General features: G+C 47.9%; 1 protein-coding gene across 1 annotated transcript; it reads left to right on the plus strand.

Annotated features, from left to right (window-relative positions):
* Positions 1-10543: 10543 nt before the first annotated feature.
* Positions 10544-11341, plus strand: LOC123174852 (transcription factor MYC2-like). Its single transcript, XM_044590108.1, has one exon. It carries the CDS (start codon positions 10544-10546, stop codon positions 11339-11341), a length of 798 nt encoding a protein of 265 aa, XP_044446043.1.
* Positions 11342-24516: the final 13175 nt, after the last annotated feature.

Consider the following 24516-nt stretch of genomic DNA (forward strand, 5'->3'; position numbering starts at 1 on the left):
CTATATATAATTCTTCACCTCCGGACCATTCCGGAACTCCTCGTGACGTCCGGGATCTCATCCGGGGCTCCGAACAACTTTCGGGTTACCGCATACTAATATCTCTACAACCCTAGCGTCACCGAACCTTAAGTGTGTAGACCCTACGGGTTCGGGAGACATGCAGACATGACCGAGACGACTCTCCGGTCAATAACCAACAGCGGGATCTGGATACCCATGTTGGCTCGCACATGTTCCTCGATGATCTCATCGGATGAACCACGATGTCGAGGATTCAATCAATCCCGTATACAATTCCCTTTGTCAATCGGTACGTTACTTGCCCGAGATTCGATCGTCGGTATCCCAATACCTTGTTCAATCTCGTTACCGGCAAGTCACTTTACTCGTACCGTAATGCATGATCCCGTGACCAACCACTTGGTCACTTTGAGCTCATTATGATGATGCATTACCGAGTGGGCCCAGAGATACCTCTCCGTCATACGGAGTGACAAATCCCAGTCTCGATCCGTGTCAACCCAACAGACACTTTCAGAGATACCTGTAGTGTACCTTTATAGTCACCCAGTTACGTTGTGACGTTTGGTACACCCAAAGCACTCCTACGGCATCCGGGAGTTACACGATCTCATGGTCTAAGGAAATGATACTTGACATTGGAAAAGCTCTAGCAAACGAACTACACGATCTTTGTGCTATGCTTAGGATTGGGTCTTGTCCATCACATCATTCTCCTAATGATGTGATCCCGTTATCAATGACATCCAATGTCCATAGTCAGGAAACCATGACTATCTGTTGATCAACGAGCTAGTCAACTAGAGGCTCACTAGGGACATGTTGTGGTCTATGTATTCACACATGTATTACGATTTCCGGATAACACAATTATAGCATGAACAATAGACAATTATCATGAACAAGGAAATATAATAATAACCATTTTATTATTGCCTCTAGGGCATATTTCCAACAGTCTCCCACTTGCACTAGAGTCAATAATCTAGTTACATTGTGATGAATCGAACACCCATAGAGTTCTGGTGTTGATCATGTTTTGCTCTAGGGAGAGGTTTAGTCAACGGATCTGCTACATTCAGGTCCGTATGTACTTTACAAATATCTATGTCTCCATTTTGAACACTTTCACGAATGGAGTTGAAGCGACGCTTGATATGCCTGGTCTTCCTGTGAAACCTGGGCTCCTTGGCAAGGGCAATAGCTCCAGTGTTGTCACAGAAGAGAGTCATCGGGCCCGACGCATTGGGAATCACCCCTAGGTCGGTAATGAACTCCTTCATCCAGATTGCTTCTTGCGCTGCCTCTGAGGCCGCCATGTACTCCGCTTCACATGTAGATCCCGCCACGACGCTTTGCTTGCAACTGCACCAGCTTACTGCCCCTCCATTCAAAATATACACGTATCCGGTTTGTGACTTAGAGTCATCCAGATCTGTGTCGAAGCTAGCATCGACGTAACCCTTTACGACGAGCTCTTCGTCACCTCCATAAACGAGAAACATATCCTTAGTCCTCTTCAGGTACTTCAGGATATTCTTGACCGCTGTCCAGTGTTCCATGCCGGGATTACTTTGGTACCTTCCTACCAAACTTACGGCAAGGTTTACATCAGGTCTGGTACACAGCATGGCATACATAATAGACCCTATGGCCGAGGCATAGGGGATGACACTCATCTTTTCTCTATCTCCTGCCGTGGTCGGGCATTGAGCCGTGCTCAATTGCACACCTTGCAATACAGGCAAGAACCCCTTCTTGGACTGATCCATATTGAACTTCTTCAATATCTTGTCAAGGTACGTACTCTGTGAAAGACCAATGAGGCGTCTTGATCTATCTCTATAGATCTTGATGCCTAATATATAAGCAGCTTCTCCAAGGTCCTTCATTGAAAAACACTTATTCAAATAGGCCTTTATACTTTCCAAGAATTCTATATCATTTCCCATCAATAGTATGTCATCCACATATAATAAGAGAAATGCTACAGAGCTCCCACTCACTTTCTTGTAAACACAGGCTTCTCCATAAGTCTGTGTAAACCCAAACGCTTTGATCATCTCATCAAATCGAATGTTCCAACTCCGAGATGCTTGCACCAGCCCATAGATGGAGCGCTGGAGCTTGCATACCTTGTTAGCATTCTTAGGATCGACAAAACCTTCCGGCTGCATCATATACAATTCTTCCTTAAGAAAGCCGTTAAGGAATGTCGTTTTGACGTCCATTTGCCATATCTCATAATCATAGAATGCGGCAATTGCTAACATGATTCGGACGGACTTCAGCTTCGCTACGGGTGAGAAAGTCTCATCGTAGTCAACCCCTTGAACTTGTCGATAACCCTTAGCGACAAGTCGAGCCTTTATAATGATCGATGGTCACATTACCATCCGCGTCTGTCTTCTTCTTAAAGATCCATTTATTTTCTATGGCTCGCCGATCATCGGGCAAGTCAGTCAAAGTCCATACTTCATTTTCATACATGGATCCTATCTCGGATTGCATGGCTTCAAGCCATTTGTTGGAATCCGGGCCCGCCATCACTTCTTCATAGTTCGAAGGTTCACCGTTGTCTAACAACATGATTTCCATGACAGGGTTGCCGTACCACTCTGGTGCGGAATGTGTCCTTGTGGACCTACGAAGTTCAGCAGTAACTTGATCTGAAGCTTCATGATCATCATCATTAACTTCCTCCCCAGTCGGCGCAGGCACCACAGGAACATCTTCCCGCGCTGCGCTACTTTCCGGTTCGGAAGGGGTGACTATCACCTCATCAAGTTCCACTTTCCTCCCACTCACTTCTTTCGAGAGAAACTCTTTCTCCAGAAAGGACCCGTTCTTGGCAACAAATATCTTGCCTTCGGATCTGAGGTAGAAGGTATACCCAATGGTTTCCTTAGGGTATCCTATGAAGACGCATTTTTCCGACTTGGGTTCGAGCTTTTCAGGTTGAAGTTTCTTGACATAAGCATCGCATCCCCAAACTTTTAGAAACGACAGCTTAGGTTTCTTCCCAAACCATAATTCATACGGTGTCGTCTCAACGGATTTCGACGGAGCCCTATTTAAAGTGAATGCGGCAGTCTCTAAAGCATAGCCCCAAAATGAGAGCGGTAGATCGGTAAGAGACATCATAGATCGCACCATATCCAATAGAGTGCGATTACGACGTTCGGACACACCATTTCGCTGAGGTGTTCCAGGCGGCGTGAGTTGTGAAACTATTCCACATTTCCTTAAGTGTGTGCCAAATTCGTGACTTAAATATTCCCCTCCACGATCTGATCGTAGGAACTTTATTTTCCTGTCACGTTGATTCTCAACCTCACTCTGAAATTCCTTGAACTTTTCAAAGGTCTCAGACTTGTGTTTCATTAGGTAGACATACCCATATCTACTCAAGTCATCAGTGAGAGTGAGAACATAACGATAGCCTCCGCGAGCCTCAACACTCATTGGACCGCACACATCAGTATGTATGATTTCTAATAAGTTGGTTGCTCGCTCCATTGTTCCGGAGAACGGAGTCTTGGTCATTTTGCCCATGAGGCATGGTTCGCATGTGTCAAATGATTCATAATCGAGAGACTCTAAAAGTCCATCAGCATGGAGCTTCTTCATGCGCTTGACACCAATGTGACCAAGGCGGCAGTGCCACAAGTATGTGGGACTATCGTTATCAACTTTACATCTTTTGGTATTCACACTATGAATATGTGTAACATCACGTTCGAGATTCATTAAGAATAAACCATTAACCAGCGGGGCATGACCATAAAACATATCTCTCATATAAATAGAACAACCATTATTCTCGGATTTAAATGAGTAGCCATCTCGAATTAAACGAGATCCTGATACAATGTTCATGCTCAAAGCTGGCACTAAATAACAATTATTGAGGTTTAAAACTAATCCCGTAGGTAAATGTAGAGGTAGCGTGCCGACGGCGATCACATCGACCTTGGAACCATTCCCGACGCGCATCGTCACCTCGTCCTTCGCCAGTCTCCGCTTATTCCGCAGCTCCTGTTTTGAGTTACAAATATGAGCAACCGCACCGGTATCAAATACCCAGGAGCTACTACGAGTACTGGTAAGGTACACATCAATTACATGTATATCACATATACCTTTGGTGTTGCCGGCCTTCTTGTCCGCTAAGTATTTGGGGCAGTTCCGCTTCCAGTGACCACTTCCCTTGCAATAAAAGCACTCAGTCTCAGGCTTGGGTCCATTCTTTGGCTTCTTCCCGGCAACTGGCTTACCGGGCGCGGCAACTCCCTTGCCGTCCTTCTTGAAGTTCTTCTTACCCTTGCCTTTCTTGAACTTAGTGGTTTTATTCACCATCAACACTTGATGTTCCTTTTTGATCTCCACCTCCGCTGATTTCAGCATTGAATATACCTCAGGAATGGTCTTTTCCATCCCCTGCATATTGAAGTTCATCACAAAGCTCTTGTAGCTCGGTGGAAGCGACTGAAGGATTCTGTCAATGACCGCGTCATCCGGGAGATTAACTCCCAGCTGAGTCAAGCGGTTGTGCAACCCAGACATTTTGAGTATGTGCTCACTGACAGAACTGTTTTCCTCCATCTTACAACTGAAGAACTTGTCGGAGACTTCATATCTCTCGACCCGGGCATGAGCTTGGAAAACCATTTTCAGCTCTTCGAACATCTCATATGCTCCGTGTTGCTCAAAACGCTTTTGGAGCCCCGGTTCTAAGCTGTAAAGCATGCCGCACTGAACGAGGGAGTAATCATCAGCACGTGACTGCCAAGCGTTCATAACGTCTTGGTTCTCTGGGATGGGTGCTTCACCTAGCGGTGCTTCTAGGACATAATCTTTCTTGGCAGCTATGAGGATGATCCTCAGATTCCGGACCCAGTCCGTATAGTTGCTGCCATCATCTTTCAGCTTGGTTTTCTCTAGGAACGCGTTGAAGTTGAGGGCAACGTGGGCCATTTGATCTACAAGACATATTGTAAAGATTTTAGACTAAGTTCATGATAATTAAGTTCATCTAATCAAATTATTCAATGAACTCCCACTCAGATAGACATCCCTCTAGTCATCTAAGTGAAACATGATCCGAGTCAACTAGGCCGTGTCCGATCATCACGTGAGACGGACTAGTCAACATCGGTGAACATCTTCATGTTGATCGTATCTTCTATACGACTCATGCTCGACCTTTCGGTCTTCCGTGTTCCGAGGCCATGTCTGTACATGCTAGGCTCGTCAAGTCAACCTAAGTGTATTGCGTGTGTAAATCTGGCTTACACCCGTTGTATTCGAACGTTAGAATCTATCACACCCGATCATCACGTGGTGCTTCGAAACAACGAACCTTCGCAACGGTGCACAGTTAGGGGGAACACTTTCTTGAAATTATTGCGAGGGATCATCTTATTTAAGCTACCGTCGTTCTAAGCAAATAAGATGTAAAACATGATAAACATCACATGCAATCAAATAGTGACATGATATGGCCAATATCATTTTGCTCCTTTGATCTCCATCTTCGGGGCGCCATGATCATCTTCGTCACCGGCATGACACCATGATCTCCATCATCGTGTCTTCATGAAGTTGTCACGCCAACGATTACTTCTACTTCTATGGCTAACGTGTTTAGCAATAAAGTAAAGTAATTTACATGGCGTTATTCAATGACTCGCAGGTCATACAAAAAATAAAGACAACTCCTATGGCTCCTGCCGGTTGTCATACTCATCGACATGCAAGTCGTGATTCCTATTACAAGAACATGATCAATCTCATACATCACATATATCTCATTCATCACATCCTTTTGGCCATATCACATCACAAGGCATATGCTGCAAAAACAAGTTAGACGTCCTCTAATTGTTGTTGCATGTTTTTACGTGGCTTCTATAGGTTTCTAGCAAGAACGTTTCTTACCTACGTAAAACCACAACGTGATATGCCAATTTCTATTTACCCTTCATAAGGACCCTTTTCATCGAATCCGTTCCGACTAAAGTGGGAGAGACAGACACCCGCTAGCCACCTTATGCAACTAGTGCATGTCAGTCGGTGGAACCTGTCTCACGTAAGCGTACGTGTAAGGTCGGTCCGGGCCGCTTCATCCCACAATGCCGCCGAAACAAGATAAGACTAGTAGTGGCAAGAAAAATTGACAACATCTACGCCCACAACAAGTTTGTGTTCTACTCGTGCATAGAAACTACGCATAAACCTGGCTCTGATACCACTGTTGGGGATCGCAGCAGAAATTTAAAATTTTCTACGCATCACCAAGATCAATCTATGGAGTCATCTAGCAAAGAGGGAGAGGAGTGCATCTACATACCCTTGTAGATCGCGAGCGGAAGCGTTCAAGTGAACGGGGTTGATGGAGTCGTACTCGTCGTGATCCAAATCACCGATGACCGAGCGCCGAACGGACGGCACCTCCGTGTTCAACACACGTACGGTTGGGAAGACGTCTCCTCCTTCTTGATCCAGCAAGGGGGAAGGAGATGTTGATGGAGATCCAGCAGCATGACGGCGTGGTGGTGGAAGTAGCGGGGATCTCGGCAGGGCTTCGCCAAGCACAGCGAGAGGGAGAGGTGTCACGGGAGGGAGAGGGAGGCGCCAGGGGCTGTGGTGCGGCTGCCCTCCCTCCCCCACTATATATAGGGCCCCTGGGGGGCGCCGGCGCTGGGAGATGCAATCTCCAAGGGGGGCGGCGGCCAAGGGGTGGCTTCCCCCCCAAGCCAAGTGGGGGCGCCCCCACCCCTAGGGTTTCCAACCCTAGGCGCAGGGGGAGGCCCAAGGGGGGGTGCGCCAGCCCACCAGGGGCTGGTTCCCCTCCCACTTCAGCCCATGGGGCCCTCCGGGATAGGTGGCCCCACCCGGTGGTCCCGGTACAATACCTGTAACCCCCGAAACTTTCCCGGTGACCGAAACTGGACTTCCTATATATAATTCTTCACCTCCGGACCATTCCGGAACTCCTCGTGACGTCCGGGATCTCATCCGGGACTCCGAACAACTTTCGGGTTACCGCATACTAATATCTCTACAACCCTAGCGTCACCGAACCTTAAGTGTGTAGACCCTACGGGTTCGGGAGACATGCAGACATGACCGAGACGACTCTCCGGTCAATAACCAACAGCGGGATCTGGATACCCATGTTGGCTCCCACATGTTCCTCGATGATCTCATCGGATGAACCACGATGTCGAGGATTCAATCAATCCCGTATACAATTCCCTTTGTCAATCGGTACGTTACTTGCCCGAGATTCGATCGTCGGTATCCCAATACCTTGTTCAATCTCGTTACCGGCAAGTCACTTTACTCGTACCGTAATGCATGATCCCGTGACCAACCACTTGGTCACTTTGAGCTCATTATGATGATGCATTACCGAGTGGGCCCAGAGATACCTCTCCGTCATACGGAGTGACAAATCCCAGTCTCGATCCGTGTCAACCCAACAGACACTTTCAGAGATACCTGTAGTGTACCTTTATAGTCACCCAGTTACGTTGTGACGTTTGGTACACCCAAAGCACTCCTACGGCATCCGGGAGTTACACGATCTCATGGTCTAAGGAAATGATACTTGACATTGGAAAAGCTCTAGCAAACGAACTACACGATCTTTGTGCTATGCTTAGGATTGGGTCTTGTCCATCACATCATTCTCCTAATGATGTGATCCCGTTATCAATGACATCCAATGTCCATAGTCAGGAAACCATGACTATCTGTTGATCAACGAGCTAGTCAACTAGAGGCTCACTAGGGACATGTTGTGGTCTATGTATTCACACATGTATTACGATTTCCGGATAACACAATTATAGCATGAACAATAGACAATTATCATGAACAAGGAAATATAATAATAACCATTTTATTATTGCCTCTATGGCATATTTCCAACAAATTTAAGGTCAAAATCTGGCACAGAATATAAATGGGACTAAGAGCATCTACAGCCGGGCACCCTATATTCGTCTCATACGCCCAGGCAGGCCATCCAGTCACTTACTGGTCACAAAAAACCGACCCAACTAAAGCTCTCAAACGGGCCTCAAACGTCTGGATTGACCAGCACCCCTCATATCCCTCCCAAATGTAGGGTGGGTATGAGGTGGCTCGGGCACGCCCGGGCGCGTCCACCACGTCAGCCCGGCCCACCGCTGGCCCACCCCGACCCCACAAAACCCCCGTCCGACAGAAACCCTAGCTCACTCCGCTCTGCTCCCCGACGCTCCCATTTCCCCATCCGCCAAATCCCTAGCACCGGCGAGCATGTCCAGCATCGGCAACCACTCCGACGGCGGCTCCGGAGACGAGGAGGAGTTGCCGCTCCGTATCGCGCTCGAGCGATCGCGGGTCGATACGGGCGGCAGCTCTGGGTCCCGTGCGACGGCTCGCCGCGGTAGTGCCGACGCCGGCGCCAGTCCTTCCCGCCACATGCGCGGATCTGGGAGGCCTGCCCGATCTGCTCCTCCCGCCCGACGGCCTCCTCCACCTCCGGCCGCTGCTCCGTGCGGGTAGCGCTTGTTTCCTCCCAGCTCCGCCGACGCAGCGGATGCGAACTCCGGAGTCGGAGGCACGTGCCACTCACCTCGAGAGGCAGAGGGCAAGGGAGATGGCGGGTGGGTCCAACGGGTCTGCGCAGTCCGCCCGCCGCAGCCAGGTGCCAAGACGAGGAGGACCATCTCTTCAAATGGGCGTGCTGCCGGTCACTGACTGAGGCAGAGATGAAGGCCTGAAGGCTCTAGAGGCTCAACGCCAAGCAACTCCAGCTTGGCATTGAGCAATCCAAGAGGGAGGCGGCGGAGGCAGCGCGGGAGGCGGCGAGGGTGGCCAAGCTCAAGCGCAAGCAACCGCGTTGTCCGCCGCTTGCAAGGCTACATCGTCATCTCCGATTCCTCCTCCGACGATGGGTCCGACGGCTCCGACGTGGACCCACCTCCTGCTGTGGACTCCTACAGTTGTGCCGGCAACCGGAAGGGCAAAGGGCCAGCGAGGAAGTGGTGAAGATCTGTCTTAATTTCAAGTTTTTAGATGTAGTTGGAACTTGTCCGCCGTATTATGTGTATTATGTGAACTTTGGCTATCTTTTGATGCTTCGACTGTGATGTTTTGATGAACCGATTGTGCATTTGTATGTCCGCTCATGATCTACGCAGTTTATATCAACGTTGCATGATTGAATATAGGGGAGGGAATATGAGATACACGGGTGTGGAGGCGCGGATATAGAGAGTACCCGGCCAGTGTCCGCCGGTGCCCGGACGCGTTCGCGAACGTATAGAGGACAGGATTTGCCAAGTCTAACTATAGATGCTCTAATAAACCAGGACGGATGTAGTACTAGGCTAGCTAGCTTTGTCTCATGAGCCGTACATACACACCCTTGTTACTACTCTCTCCGATTCCTAAATACTTGTCTTTCTAGGCATTTCAAATGAATATCACATACGGATGTATGTAGACATATTTTAGAGTGTAGATTCACTCATTTTACTCCGTATATAGTCACTTGTTGAAATGCCTAGAAAGACAAGTATTTAAGAACGGAGGGAGTAGATTGTACCATAAAGAAAAGGGAAATAAAGGGAAAAATGTAATGTGTGCCCACGTTTAAGAGCTTTTGCAAACGTGATCGATTTGTAGGGTTTTTTTTTCTGAACACAGTACCGATGTAGATGCTCATATATACGTACATACAGTCACTCCTATCAATGGACCCGCACCTTATCTCTATGAGCATTTCCGAGATATTAAGCCGACACATCATCTTGAGGTTGACGAAATCGCCACAGACGCTTTTGTAGTCGATGGGAACGTCTCCTTCATTGAATGCACATCGTTGCAAAGCCTGAAATAAATCCAAGAATAATGTGTACACCAGTGTGAAATTTAAGACTTAAAATCTGATGGGCTGAGGACCCTAACCTCCTAACCATTCAATCACAACTTAATTCACTGATTGATCCGTAGGTGAGTCCGGATAAATAGAGGTAGCAAAAGGCATCACACGCGCTCGCAAGGATTTCCCTTTTATTGCCAGAATTGGGTTGCTATTCCCAAAAAGAAAGAGGCGGGTTGTATCGGCTCAATTTCTTTAAATAAAAAGAAAAATAAAAGGGAGTGGCTAGGTCTCAGTCGACTGATATTTAATTAATCAAGTCTCAGTTAAATGATATAACATGCAAGAAAAAAAAACAAAACTTTTTTCACAGCTTAATCAAATCTCATTCGACTGAGATTTAGAAAATAGAAATCTGGGTTCTGTCGGGGAATTCAGCAGTATACATAGTCCCGTCGAGTCGAGTTCCTGTTGATGTGTCTAGGCCGCTGCTTGAACAGAATCGATCCGTTCGGCGACGTTATAACCGCAAACTTGTCACCAGTATAAAAAGTACCCAAGCGATCTTATGTGATCATACTAGCATCTCTGCTTGTCACTCCTAGCTAGGTGACACAGGAGCGATATCAAGGTGCCGTCATGGACAATCTACTCTCTCCGTCCTCCTGCTTCCTTCCACCTTCGCCGTCCTCCCAATACTCCACGGTGGGCACACAGGTGATCGAGTTTGTGCCCCTGCTTCACGAGCAATGGCTGTTCGACGACGGCACGATGTCCCAGAACGAGGACAGGGAGCTGTGGGCGCCTATGGGGAGCACGCTTCCCCGGAGCCCTGAGCTCTCGGAGCTGCCGTCGGGCGTCCCGGCAACGCCGCTGTCCAATGGTAAGCGGCGTGGCCGGAAACCCGGGCCCCGCTCCGACTCTCGCCAAACCGTCGGCCACGTGCAGGCTGAGCGCCAGCGCCGCGACAAACTGAACCGTCGATTTTGCGACCTCCGCGCTGTCGTCCCCAACGTGTCCCGTATGGACAAGGCATCACTCCTTGCTGACGCCGCCACCTACATCGGGGAGCTACGCACCCGCGTAGCGCACTTGGAGGACGAGGCCAACAAGACATTGGAGAAGGGAGCTGCGGCCGCCGCTTCTCGCGGTGGTCCAGCTTCCAAGTTCCTGCAGGTAGATGAAACTGTGGACGTGCGGATGGTGGGACGAGACGGGGCCGCGGTGCGTGTGACCACCACTGCCAACCACGCTCCCGCGCAGCTGATGGGCGCCCTCCGGTCACTGGAGCTGCAGGTGCAGCATGCCTGCGTTAGCCACGTGCAGGGCGTGACCCTGCAAGACGTCCTCGTGGACATGCCAGCCTCGATGCAGGACGCCGACGACCTCCGCTCGGCGCTGCTCCAGGCGCTGCAGGAGCAGCAGGACAGCGCCTAACCGCTAGCCGGAGCATTGATCGGGATAATAAAGCAGATGAAGTGGACGCCTGTAACATCTTCCCTAATTTGGTTTCCTGCTGTTATACATGAAATAAATTGAATATTATCAACGTTGTAGACGGTGTAGTCACAGAATGCGGATACGTCGCCCCATCCACCACACAGTATTGGTATTACTTGTGTTCTTCTACTCCTACTCTTGACGTCATTCAAATACTTGAGAAGTGATTCTCCATGCTTTGTCAAATATACATGTTTTCGTTCCAAACGTCTCACAAAATGAAACTTTGCAGTCCCGGAAAATAGAGGATCTGAATGATAAGAAAATCTAGCAATCTTGTGTGCCACCTGTTTAGCATCCCTCGAACGGTGTTGTATCTTAATCATGCCAATTCGATTCAGGAGTTTTTCCTTGACTCCAAGCGATAAGTCTAATGACGATGGTGAATTAGTGTAGACCGTGATGAAGACTCGTCATAGACCTTCTCATATCGCATCTTGCTTTCCACCCCAAAGCACTGGACTGACTTCATAGGTGCAAGGACACTAGAGCTGATGTCTTTAGTGTCTCCGGTTCTTTTCCCCCCTTAGCTTCCTCTTCCATCTCCCGGATCATCCTCTTCCACAGACGTATCTCCTTCTTGATCCCACCACAATCGGTCACTCTTCACTCTTTTGGTGCGCATGTCTGGTATGGCATAACCAAGCTCGATGTCTTCAACATGGAAGGGGCTTTGTGCCATGCGGTGAACTTGTGCCATTGATCAGAGAATCTTCCCCTTAAATAGGCTTTCGCCCCGCTATATTAATATAGCAACCATCCGACACAACTGTTCGATCATCGCTGGGGCAAACAGCACAGTCACACCCAAAAGAACAATAAGAGAAAAATAAGAGAAAGAATGACAACAGCGTCGGATCGACAAAAGCGACGGCATCCCGCAACCGCTGCGTCCTCCGAAGAATTCCACCATGCTCCTATGCCGCCGAATTGCCGCGTACCAAGCAACATCTTCAAGATGGACTGCGATGATGACGACGCTGCTGCCCGGACGGATCCTAGGATTTCTCCGGTACACGGAGAGAAGTGAGGGAGAGGTACACCCGACGCCCTTCAAAAAGGATGGTGGCGCCCACAGGCGTCACCTCGTCGGTGCCGACACAGATTTCTCTCAACCCCTACCCCCACACCCCAGGACCAATCGTTGGCTCCACCACGCTTGCCGCCCACCAACATGCGCCAGCACAATCTTGAGGACACCATCGACGTCTCACCATGACAAACGCTGCAAGGCCGGCCGGACCTAACCGAAGCAACCGTAGACAGGGGCCGGCAGTACCGTAGCCGCATGGGAGGGAACAACCTCCACCGGCTTAGGCGATAGCAGACCAGACGCAGCAGCAGGAGTACACCAGGCCAACTGTCCCGCCAAGCCTAGATCGGGCCCGTGAAGCTCCTGCCGCCGCGCTGCAGCCAACGCAGCACAGTAGCCGCCACCCCCGTCGCAAGAAGCTTGCCAGGCCAGCCAGAAGCGACCAGATGGAATCCAAACCGGCCCACGCTGACCCAGATCTGGGCCTGCAGGGCACCGCCGGCTAGCGCTCGCATCCAGCCGCCACCGTCGCCAAGGGGCCAGGCCGCCGCCACCCGACCAGGGCCGGAACGCTGCCACCGAGCTGCACCGCCGCTGGAGCAGACCCACCCGAGTCGGGTGTCCGCGGCGAGGAAAGGAAGAGGCCGCCGGCGGCGGCCACGCCACGGCGCCGCGCGGGCAACGCCCACCGCGCCAGCCGACGACGGCGGCGGGAATGGGGAGGCACGGGGGAGTGCTGGACGGAGAGGGGAGAGGAGGCCGCCCCGGCCGTCTCGCTCGGGGAGGCGGCGCGGGGGGTACGGGGTCAGGGGAGAATCACCGCAAAGATGGAAAGATTAGAGAATCTTTCCATCGATAAGATGTTTGGCGTTTGTTCCAAGATCGCGCCATGGACTCGAGTGTTTTCCTTCTCTCTAGGTGAACTTATAACCATCCAGTGAGGATTATAGATTGACAAAGAACAAGAGATAGCCTCCCATGGGTTTCCCGGGCATCCAGGATGCAACATGGCATTAGTACGAGCGGGCATGCTCGTACCAGACTCGTCCCTCTCCGACTCACATAGGCGCCTGTTAGTGTAGCAGAGGTGTGGAACAATCGTACCCAGTCGTACCAGTCCTCGTAACCGACTATGCATCTGTGCTCACTTCTTCTTTGGCACAACCCTCCTTAAACACATCAACGATCGAGATCTATCCATACTCTTTCATAATAAAGGATAGGATGGTCTTTCTCAAAAATATGTCACCCGCCGATACGGAAGAAGCCTTCACCTATAGTAATGGGTCGGCCCATTTGGAAGCGCGTACCGGTCCTCGTAAACGACTCTGCATCTGCGACCTGCACATTCCTTTTCACTTCTTCGGCACCCCCCTCCCCCAAACACATCAACGGTGGAGATATATCCATGCCCTTTCATAATAAAAGATAGGATGGTCTTTCTCAAGAATACGTCACCCGCCGATACGGAAGAAGCCTTCACCTACAATAATGGGTCAGCCCATTTGGAAGCGCACAAATTAAAGAAAAAGGGGGAGTACCCAAGGATCAGACCCAGGTCTTCAGGATGATGGACAAGGGTGCTGCCAATCGGCCTTGCATCAAGTCCGTGATGAGTAGCACGGGGCAACCAACTTGAGGCGAAACAAGCCAATTTCCAATTGGTATTTCTGGGTTTTTTTGTTTTTATATTTTAAACCGGGTTTTGTTCCTTTTTATTCTTTTTTCCTTTTTCCTTTTCATTTTTTATTTTTTATTTTTATCATATGCCCAAACTTTTTAAAAGAAAAAATCAAATTCGTTATTTTTTCTGAAATTTCTGGATCTTTTTCAACTTCTAGAACCTTTTTTTGCAACTTTTTAAGCTTTTTAAAAAATCTACAAAAAAAACAAAATTGATGAACTCTTTTCAAATCTGCGAATGCTTGGGCCGGCCCAACAGGCGCCCGACGGGAGCAATGCCATCATACTTGAGCAAAGGTCTAAGCGTTTTTTTTCTACTTTTTCATTTTTCTTTTATTTTTTTATTAATTCATCTTTCTTCTTTTTAAATTTATTGTCCTTTTGTAACATGTTAAAAAAACTTGAAATATCGTTTGGACCAAAAATGTTCTTGTTCTCAAATATTGTTTACAATTTTAAAAAATATTCTAGAGTAAACAAAAAAATGTTCCTGTTATCAAATTTATATTCACGAATTTAAGAAATATTTGTGTTTCATAAAAAGTTAATAAAGTTTTTAAAAATTATGTGGTTTCAATTTTTATTTAAATTCATCTATTGTTGGAAATTTTTAACAATTTTAAAAAAAGTGTTCAAGTTTGTAAAATTTCATACACAATTTGAAATTCCAAAATTGTTGATAATTTCAAGAAATGGTTAGGACATAAGAAAAAGTTCATTGATAATGACAAAAATATTCAAATTAGGAAAAACTACATGCTCACAGAGGCACCCATCTGGCCTTGTCTGCCACACTCCTCTCAACTGATGTTTTTTTAAACTATGGATAAATTACCCCAACTTTTGCAAGAGTTGGGCAGGCTCATTGTGACGCCCTGGATTCAATCGTACACTAATCATACACGCAAATGTGTACGATCAAGATCAAGGACTCACGGGAAGATATCACAACACAACTCTAAACACAAATTAAAATAATACAAGCTTTATATTACAAGCCAGGGGCCTCGAGGGCTCGAATACATAAGCTCGGATACACAAGAGTCAGCGAAAGCAACACTATCTGAGTACAGACATAAGTTAAACAAGTTTGCGTTAAGAAGGCTAGCACAAACTGGGATACAGATCGAAAGAGGCGCATGCCTCCAGCATGGGATCCTCCTAAACTACTCCTGGCTGTCGTCAGCGGCCTGCACGTAGTAGTAGGCACCTCCGGTGTAGTAGGAGTGGTCGTCGACGGTGGCGTCTGGCTCCTGGGCTCCAGCATCTGGTTGCGACAACCAGGTAGAATGGAAAGGGGGGAAAGAGGGAGAAAAGCAACCGTGAGTACTCATCCAAAGTACTCGCAAGCAAGGATCTACACTACATATGCAGGGGTATCTGTGTAAAGGGGCAATATCGGTGGATTGAACTGCAGAATGCCAGAATAAGAGGGGGATAGCTAGTGTTGTCGAAGACTACGCTTCTGGCAGCCTCCATCTTGCAGCATGTAGAAGAGAGTAGATGGTAAGTTCACCAAGTAGCATCGCATAGAATAATCCTACCCGGCGATCCTCCCCTCGTCGCCCTGTGTGAGAGAGATCACCGGCTTATATCTGGCACTTGGAAGGGTGTGTTTTATTAAGTATCCGGTTCTAGTTGTCATAAGGTCAAGGTACAACTCCGGGTCGTCCTTTTACTGAGGGACACGGCTATTCGAATAGATAAACTTCCCTGCAGGGGTGCACCACATAACCCAACACGCTCGATCCCATTTGGCCGGACACACTTTCCTGGGTCATGCCCGGCCTCGGAAGATCAACACGTCGCAGCCCTACCTAGGCACAACAGAGAGGTCAGCACGCCGGTCTAAATCCTATGGCGCAAGGGTCTGGGCCCATCGCCCATTGCACACCTGCACGTTGTGAGGGCGGCCGGAAGCAGACCTAGCCTAGCAGGCGTTCCAGTCCAATCCGGCGTGCGCCGCTCAGTCGCTGACGTCACGAAGGCTTCGGCTGATACCACGACGTCGAGTGCCCATAACTGTTCCCGCGTAGTTGGTTAGTGCGTATAGGCAAGTGGCCAGACTCAGATCAAATACCTAGTTCTCGTTAAGCGTGTTATTTTGAAGTAACCGCGAACGCCGACCACGGCCAGGCCCACCTCTCTCCTAGGTGGTCTCAACCTGCCCTGTCGCTCCGCCACAAAGTAACAGTCGGGGGCCGTCGGCAACCTAGGCCCACCTCTACCGGGATGGAGCCACCTGCCCCTTCAGCCCCCATCTTCGAACAGTATCATGAGTAATGTAACAGTATAAAGTAGATAGCATATGCCCGTGATCACCTCCCGAAGTGATCATGGCCCAGTAGTATAGCGTGGCAAACGGACAAGAGTGTAGGGCCACTGATGGAACACTAGCATCCTATACTAAGCATTAGTAGAGCAGGTAAGGGTAACAACTATAGCAACAATGACAGGCTATGCAGCAGAATAGGATTAACCGAAAGCAGTAACATGCTACACTACTCTAATGCAAGCAGTAGAGAGAAGGAATAGGCGATATCTGGTGATCAAGGGGGGGGCTTGCCTGGTTGCTCTGGCAAGAAGGAGGGGTCGTCAACACCGTAGTTGTACTGGGGGTCGCCGGTAGTCTCAGGGTCTACCGAAAAGAAGTAACGGAGGGGGAACACAATAAATAACAGAGCAATCAAAGCATCACAAAGCATAACATGGCAATACGCGGAGCTAGAGGTGACCTAACGCAGTACTAGGTGATACCGTCGAAGGGGGGAAACATCCGGGAAAGTATCCCGGTGTTTCACGTTTTCGGATAGATGAACCGGAGGAGGAAAGTTATGTGTTCTCTATGCTAGGGATGTGTGGCAGACGAACGGGCTACGTATTCGGATTCGTCTCGTCATTCTAAGCAACTTTCATGTACAAAGTTTTTTCATCTGAGATACGGTTTATTTTATATTAATTTTCAAACTTTTAACCGATTTACTAATTTCTGGTTTTAATTTAATTCGTAAATAAATTAATATTTAATTACTATGGGTACACAGAAGTGTACCTAGCAAATGCGACTGAGAGGCCGACTGGTGGGTCCAGTCATCTGAGTCAGCCGCTGACAAGTCAGCCTTATCCAGTAGAACAGTGGAGTGGTCCCACCTGTCATTGTCTCAACCATTTAATCAGTGGTTAAATTTAACCCAGGGCTAATTAGAGGGGAGGCCCCACATGTCAGGGAGTATTTAGGTTAGTTAATTAGCCAGTTTACTTAAGTTGTGATTAATTAGAAGGCGGGTCCCAGCAGTCAGTGGCACTGGCGCCATAAGCGGCTAGGTTAAGCGGACACGTCAGCGGCGCCGACGTTTCGTCGCCGGCGACCAAAACACGGCGACGACGCACGGGATGTCGCCGGAAATCGGTTACAGGCCACCAAAACGGGCGTCGCTGGTCGCGTTCGAACGCGCGTGAAGTCCCGCGTCCAACGGTGCTAGGGGTGGGAGTGAGGGAGGTCCCAAGCGACGCCGACGACGGGCAATTGCGATGGCCGGATCTCGGCAAGCTCGGTTTCAAGGTTGCAGCATATGGCGAGGCGACCAAAGGGCATCAGATGGTTCCTGGGGAGTCCAGGAACACGAGGCAAAGCTCGATCGCGAGTCCTGCGGGCTGTGGCCACGGCGGAGAGTCAAACGGCGGCGACGAGTTCTCGGACGCGGTAGCGGGGCTAGCTAGTGGGGGAGCCAGAGCTCAAGGGAAGAGGGGAGGATGTGGGGGCTCACAGAGGGCCGGTAGGGGGCTCAGGGGAGCCAGGGGGTGCCAGAGTCGAGAGTATCGACGGCGAGGTAGCGGCGGCGTCCGACGAAGGGGATCGAGGCAGACGGCGTCGAGGCGGCTCCAGGGACGGCGAGCGGCGGTGGGATTGGTGGAGATCCGACGAAGGTGCGATGGTGGCCGCAGGGGAGGGGGTCGACGCGGGCGTCGCGGCGGTGGGGAAGTCCGGCGACGGGATCGGGGTGCTGGCGATGTGGGGCGATGGGGTAGGGGCAGTTGCCCAATCTAGATCGGGTTGTGGGGGGGGAGAGGAGCGAGGAGATCATGCGGGTGGGGGGAGGAGTGGACCGAGAGGGGGGTAGTGGGGATCGTGGGTGCGGTTAGGGTTTCGACCGAGGAAGTCATAGGCCAGGGGGGTGAGCTGGTCTGGCCAGCTGGGCCAAGGCCTAGGCGGGGGGTGGGGGATTTCATTTTAATTATTTGTTTATTTTCTTTCTACTTATATTATTTCTTTTTTATTTTCTTTTAGTTCCCTTTTATTTTAGTTTTAGTAAAATACCAAAGTGGCACCTAAATAGATGCTACAAATTATGTCACTGCCTCAATAGTTTAATACTTATAAAAATTTAGATTTGAAATTGTTTATTATTTTAAAAGCATTTAAATAATTGTATTTGCTACTGTTTTATTCATTTTAGAGTATTTAAACATTTTATAAAGGTGTGGTTTCTCCACCATAATTATCTATGCAATATTTGGTTCACTTCGAACATTTTAGTTTTAATATTTGAAAACTTTTATTGGTTGCTTGATTTCGGATTTGAATTAGAATTGGATTCGAACTAACGCGAGATTAGCAATAGTAATCAAAGTGATGTGGCATCATTAGCAGAGAATTACTGTAGCTTAAATACCCGAGATTTAAGAGGTGGAACAAGGGGGAAAGGGGTCTGGTTACGAAATTCTAACGAATCTTCCCGGTCTTTGTTGCTCTTCTCGAAGAGGTCGATCCATTACATTGATGTCTTCATTTCTCTGCTTCAGGTCATCATGATGAAGTCATCATCCTTTCTTCGGAAATTTCATCGTACTTATGAAAGGACAAGGGGTAACTTCGGAAGAACGGACCTTACAAGGTTGACTATCTAGCAGATTACTCAGGGAATGCAATAGAAAGTAACTCTCGAGATACTTAAGAAAATATCGAGAGTAAAGTAAGAAGGTGCCATGAGAAGTTTCCAATGGGCAGGCAATCATTGGATGGCCTAATCAGAAGGTGAGGGGGGTTCAGAGCAACGAGAATAAGTATTGCATCTGATATCAGAATAGATCACTTGGCAGGTGGCCCGTGAATTACATAAGAAGTCAAGCGCGAGGAATAACTTGGACAACAGGGTGTACAAGAGAGTCAGGTTTCGATCCTGTGGAACTGTGGGTTATGGGCCCACCATGTGGGTTAAAAGTAGGAAGGGCGATGACGTCTTGCACGATCATGTAAGCAAGGTATGTCAGAGGATAGCCTATCAGTTATGTCAGCAACAACATCAGTACCAAGGGCGAGGGACGAAGAGAACCATTTTCCTGCTCGTTGAACGAGGCGGAGCAATAGGCAAAGTTCTCATCCATCGATGGCTACCGGAATGTCATCAACAATAGTAACAGGGTCTTGCTGACAGAATTGTACAACGAGGTGTTTACATAAGCAGGAGAATAATACTGCTTAGATCATATAGATCACAAGAAAGGTTAAACCAAACAATGGAAAGGAAAATATGATTATCAGATTAAACAGAACAATGGAAAGGAAAATGTGTTAAAACACATATTTCAGGGGTATTTCCTTCCCAAGGACAAACAGAGCATGATATCCGTGACAGGATATAATGTAGAAAACCCTTTAGGTAAGGGGAGAGAAATTTCATGACATCACCCATACAACGGTGTTTGGATAGTTGAGCAAGAAACAATTAGCATTGGGCTGCGAGTGTTCTTGTAGAAAGAATCGGAGTACCACAGACATGCTTCGAGATAGCATTGACATGGTCATCATGTAAGGGTCAGATTTTGGATACACAAAGGAACCATCAGGAACAACTCATAGAATAAGTTTTACAATTTCATCATGGAAGAATGGATAACCTTGCTGAAAAGGAAACTATAACAGCAGGTCCTCTGGCCAGGGGTGCTAAGCAAAGACACCACCTTACCGGGTTATGTAGAGACCAATGTTATAAGCTTGGAAATATGTCCCAACCATCATATCTGACCGAGATTCAGATCTGATTGGTGTCCAAATACCTCAGACTCAGGATGCCTGAGAGGAAACGGTGCAATACAAATTGGCGAGATGACATTGTAAAATTCTCGAGAAATGAACTATGGAAGCGAGTTACGAAACAAGAGTTCATCAGTAAACCAACGAGAGGATGAGGAGGTGGCTGATGGAATCAGCGACAATTCATCAAGATTAACAAAAGATGGATTTCCACAATTATGTGAACAAGGAGATAGCATTTGTCAGATCAAATGGTATAATGATGTATGCTCGAGGAAAACATACACAGTTAAACATTGGTTGAAAGGTGCACCCGAAATATGGGCTGGGTTGCACGACCAACATTGGAATGGTGATTCAATAATCAATAGTCTAAGAATGAACGGCCGACCATTAACTTCAAAGCAATAGGGTTGCTAGAAGGGCAGAATCCAAACAGCACAGCTCACTTGTTGGTACCGTGGTTGGAATCAACACGAGGACCCAAGAAAGAATGGTGATGGTGAGAAGTATCACCATACCAAGAATTCTTAAGAGGTGGTGAAATTCCCACGACATTCTTGACATAAAAGGTGGTAATATTCCAAGGTAAAGAAGATCAATGCTAGGTAGCAAGGAACTCAAGGTATAACACAAAACACGAACAAGTTTGTGTTGGAGGGAAGACAATAAAGTGGTCGATGATAACACAAATCATCGAGGCAAGGATGGTATTTCTCATCATGAATCCGATTGATATCCTGGAAGAGCTCATAAGGTTGATGATGATCACGACACATTTGTCGAGAGATTTCTTGAAAATGCAATCAATCAGCGACGACATCAAGTCAAAGGAATGATGAAGCGAAAGGTTATTGGAACCATGGGTACGACACAAACTCGAAACCAAGCTCGCTGTTCAAGGCGAAATGATATGATGAGGAAGATCGACGTAAGCTTAGCTCATCGTTGAAAATTATGCTCCAAGAATAAGGACCAGGTAGCACAGTTAAAATTAGCACTATGATGATAGCCGATCAGGCTAGGATTGACATGCTCGAGTTCAAACCCGTAAGCAATGACGATTAATAGGAGTTGTCGAATCATAGTGCGGACTCGAATCAGTTATCGGTGTCCTTGAGTGGTTAACAACTTAGAACCCAGGAAAAATTGGAAGCAGTGAGAATAATACTTGATGAAGAACTCATAAGAAGTTATGTATTTCTTGATATTATCGTGGTACTAGAGGGTAATGCTCGATGGTAGGGCAGAATATAGGTTAGAATGGTGTATTGATCTACAGAAGACAAGTGCCTTTACTTGACTGAGAAATGAAATCCAAGGAGAACAATATGGTCGAAACCACATTTGTAAATGATCAAACCATAGAAGATGAACTCATAACAAGGGGATAATTATTTTGAGAGAAGCTTCCATGATAAGGTATACATCGTGTCCATGGGCATGAACATAGGGTTCAAGGTCGACTCCCACTTCTCCAAAGCATAACCTTCCATTCACTTCTCGTGTTTCAAAAATGACATTAGTTGTTGAAGGTTTTACCGGGTGCAATACCAGATAAGTATGACCCATGAAATCTTACGGGTCAAACAGATTAAGCAAGGCGTTGTTTCAACCCATCGGGGCATCTTAGGAACATATACCACAAACTTCAGGAGTAAATAACTCAAGCTCAAAAGCAGAGCATGGTTGAGAAAGCAGAGGATACAATTTACCGAAGGCACTATGTATCCGAGGAAAGGCTCACAAGGTTATTGAATATGAAGGACGTTGTCGGATAAAAAATTCAACAAATGATCTGGTGGTCCATAAGGGATCTGATGTGAGCATCGGTACTCAACTAGAAGAAGAAAGCATGCAACGAGATCAGATGATAGAAACAACTGACTAATTCAAAGCTCAATTGCAAAGGAATTATGAATTCCAAGACAAGGGATCAGAAGCAATGCTCTGATTAGGGATGGATAAGTTGAATAGCCTTAGGGATACAATCGATGGCAATTTGATTGGTCGAGATCCAGCTCATGTTTAAAATGACGTCTGAGCCAAAAGGATGAATTCTAGGATCTGATTGAGGATTGCGAGCATTCGCAACATATTGAATCAACGGACTCAAAATGATAATTACAAAGAATGTCCACGGGTATTGCTAGAAATATGGAATTTAACCATAATGCAAGAAGGTAAAGAATCCAAGAGCAATAGGTTGCTGAGGATTTTCAGAAATTTGAATAGTATTTTGAAGAATTTTTTTGAAACACATGAACCACTGGTGATGAGCGGATACTTGGTATGTGCGAGGAATTATCCATAGGGGTTTATCGGTGGTCGGGGATAGCAAAAGCAACAAGCTCAAAGCCTCGAAAGAACATCAAGGAGTGTCTTCGGAATCCTTCGGTGCACCAAGCAATCATCTGGAGCAAGGGGCTCTCCGGGAGGAAGTAGTTACGAGAACCTAGAGTCAGAGTTAGTAAAATCATTTCACCCGAATAGAAGAGAGATCAGAGTTCAAAGTAAAGATCGAGGAGTAAAAGATCCTAATACCACCCAATGGCGACGTGGGCCCGTAAGCCACACATCCATGTTAGTAAAAGTTTTGCAATGTCTAGACTCGACTTCGGCCAAGGAGTTGGAAAGGGGGATTCCTACAGGCAGTCGGCTCTGATACCAACTTGTGACGCCCTCGATTCAATCGTACACTAATCATGCACGCAAATGTGTACGATCAAGATCAAGGACTCACGGGAAGATATCACAACACAACTCTAGACACAAATTAAAATAATACAAGCTTTATATTACAAGCCAAGGGCCTCGAGGACTCGAATACATAAGCTCGGATACACAAGAGTCAGCGGAAGCAACAATATCTGAGTACAGACATAAGTTAAACAAGTTTGCCTTAAGAAGGCTAGCACAAACTGGGATACAGATCGAAAGAGGCGCATGCCTCCTGCCTGGGATCCTCCTAAACTACTCTTGGCCGTCGTCAGCGGCCTGCACGTAGTAGTAGGAACCTCCGCTGTAGTAGGAGTCGTCGGCGACGGTGGCGTCTGGCTCCTGGGCTCCAGGATCTGGTTGCGACAACCAGGTAGAATGGAAAGGGGGAAAAGAGGGAGAAAAGCAACCGTGAGTACTCATCCAAAGTACTCGCAAGCAAGGATCTACACTACATATGCAGGGGTATCTGTGTAAAGGGGCAATATCGGTGGACTGAACTGCAGAATGCCAGAATAAGAGGGGGATAGCTAGTGCTGTCGAAGACTACGCTTCTGGCAGCCTCCATCTTGCAGCATGTAGAAGAGAGTAGATGGTAAGTTCACCAAGTAGCATTGCATAGCATAAACCTACACGGCGATCCTCCCCTCGTCGCCCTGTGTGAGAGCGATCACCGGGTTATATCTGGCACTTGGAAGGGTGTGTTTTATTAAGTATCCGGTTCTAGTTGTCATAAGGTCAAGATACAACTCCAGGTCGTCCTTTTACCGAGGGGCACGGTTATTCAAATAGATAAACTTCCCTGAAGGGGTGCACCACATAACCCAACACGCTCGATCCCATTTGGCCGGACACACTTTCCTGGGTCATGCCCGGCCTCGGAAGATCAACACATCGCAGCCCTACCTAGGCACAACAGAGAGGTCAACACGCCGGTCTAAATCCTATGGTGCAGGGGTCTGGGCCCATCGCCCATTGCACACCTGCACATTGCGAGGGCGGCCGGAAGCAGGCCTAGCCTAGCAGGCGTTCCAGTCCAATCCAGTGTGCGCTGCTCAGTCGCTGACGTCACGAAGGCTTCGGCTGATACCACGACGTCGAGTGCCCATAACTGTTCCCGCGTAGTTGGTTAGTGCGTATAGGCCAGTGGCCAGACTCAAATCAAATACCAAGATCTCCTTAAGCGTGTTATTTTGAAGTATTTGCGAACGCCGACCAGGGCCAAGCCCACCTCTCTCCTAGGTGGTCTCAACCTGCCCCGTCGCTCCACCACAAAGTAACAGTCGGGGGCCGTCGGGAACCCAGGCCCACCTCTACCGGGATGGAGCCACCTGCCCCTTCAGCCCCCATCTCCGAACAGTATCATGAGTAATGTAACAGTATAAAGTATATAGCATATGCCCGTGATCACCTCCCGAAGTGATCACGGCCCAGTAGTATAGCATGGCAGACGGACAAGAATGTAGGGCCACTGATGGAACACTAGCATCCTATACTAAGCATTAGGATAGCAGGTAAGGGTAACAATTGTAGCAACAATGACAGGCTATGCAGCAGAATAGGATTAACCGAAAGCAGTAACATGCTACACTACTCTAATGCAAGGGGGGCTTGCCTGGTTGCTCTAGCAAGAAGGAGGGGTCG

Source organism: Triticum aestivum, chromosome 1D (assembly GCF_018294505.1).
Source record: "Triticum aestivum cultivar Chinese Spring chromosome 1D, IWGSC CS RefSeq v2.1, whole genome shotgun sequence".
NCBI classification, from domain to species: Eukaryota; Viridiplantae; Streptophyta; class Magnoliopsida; order Poales; family Poaceae; genus Triticum; species Triticum aestivum.

Excerpts from the sequence above, each read along its gene's own strand:
- LOC123174852 (XM_044590108.1), top strand. The coding sequence starts at position 10,544 with ATGGACAATCTACTCTCTCCGTCCTCCTGCTTCCTTCCACCTTCGCCG.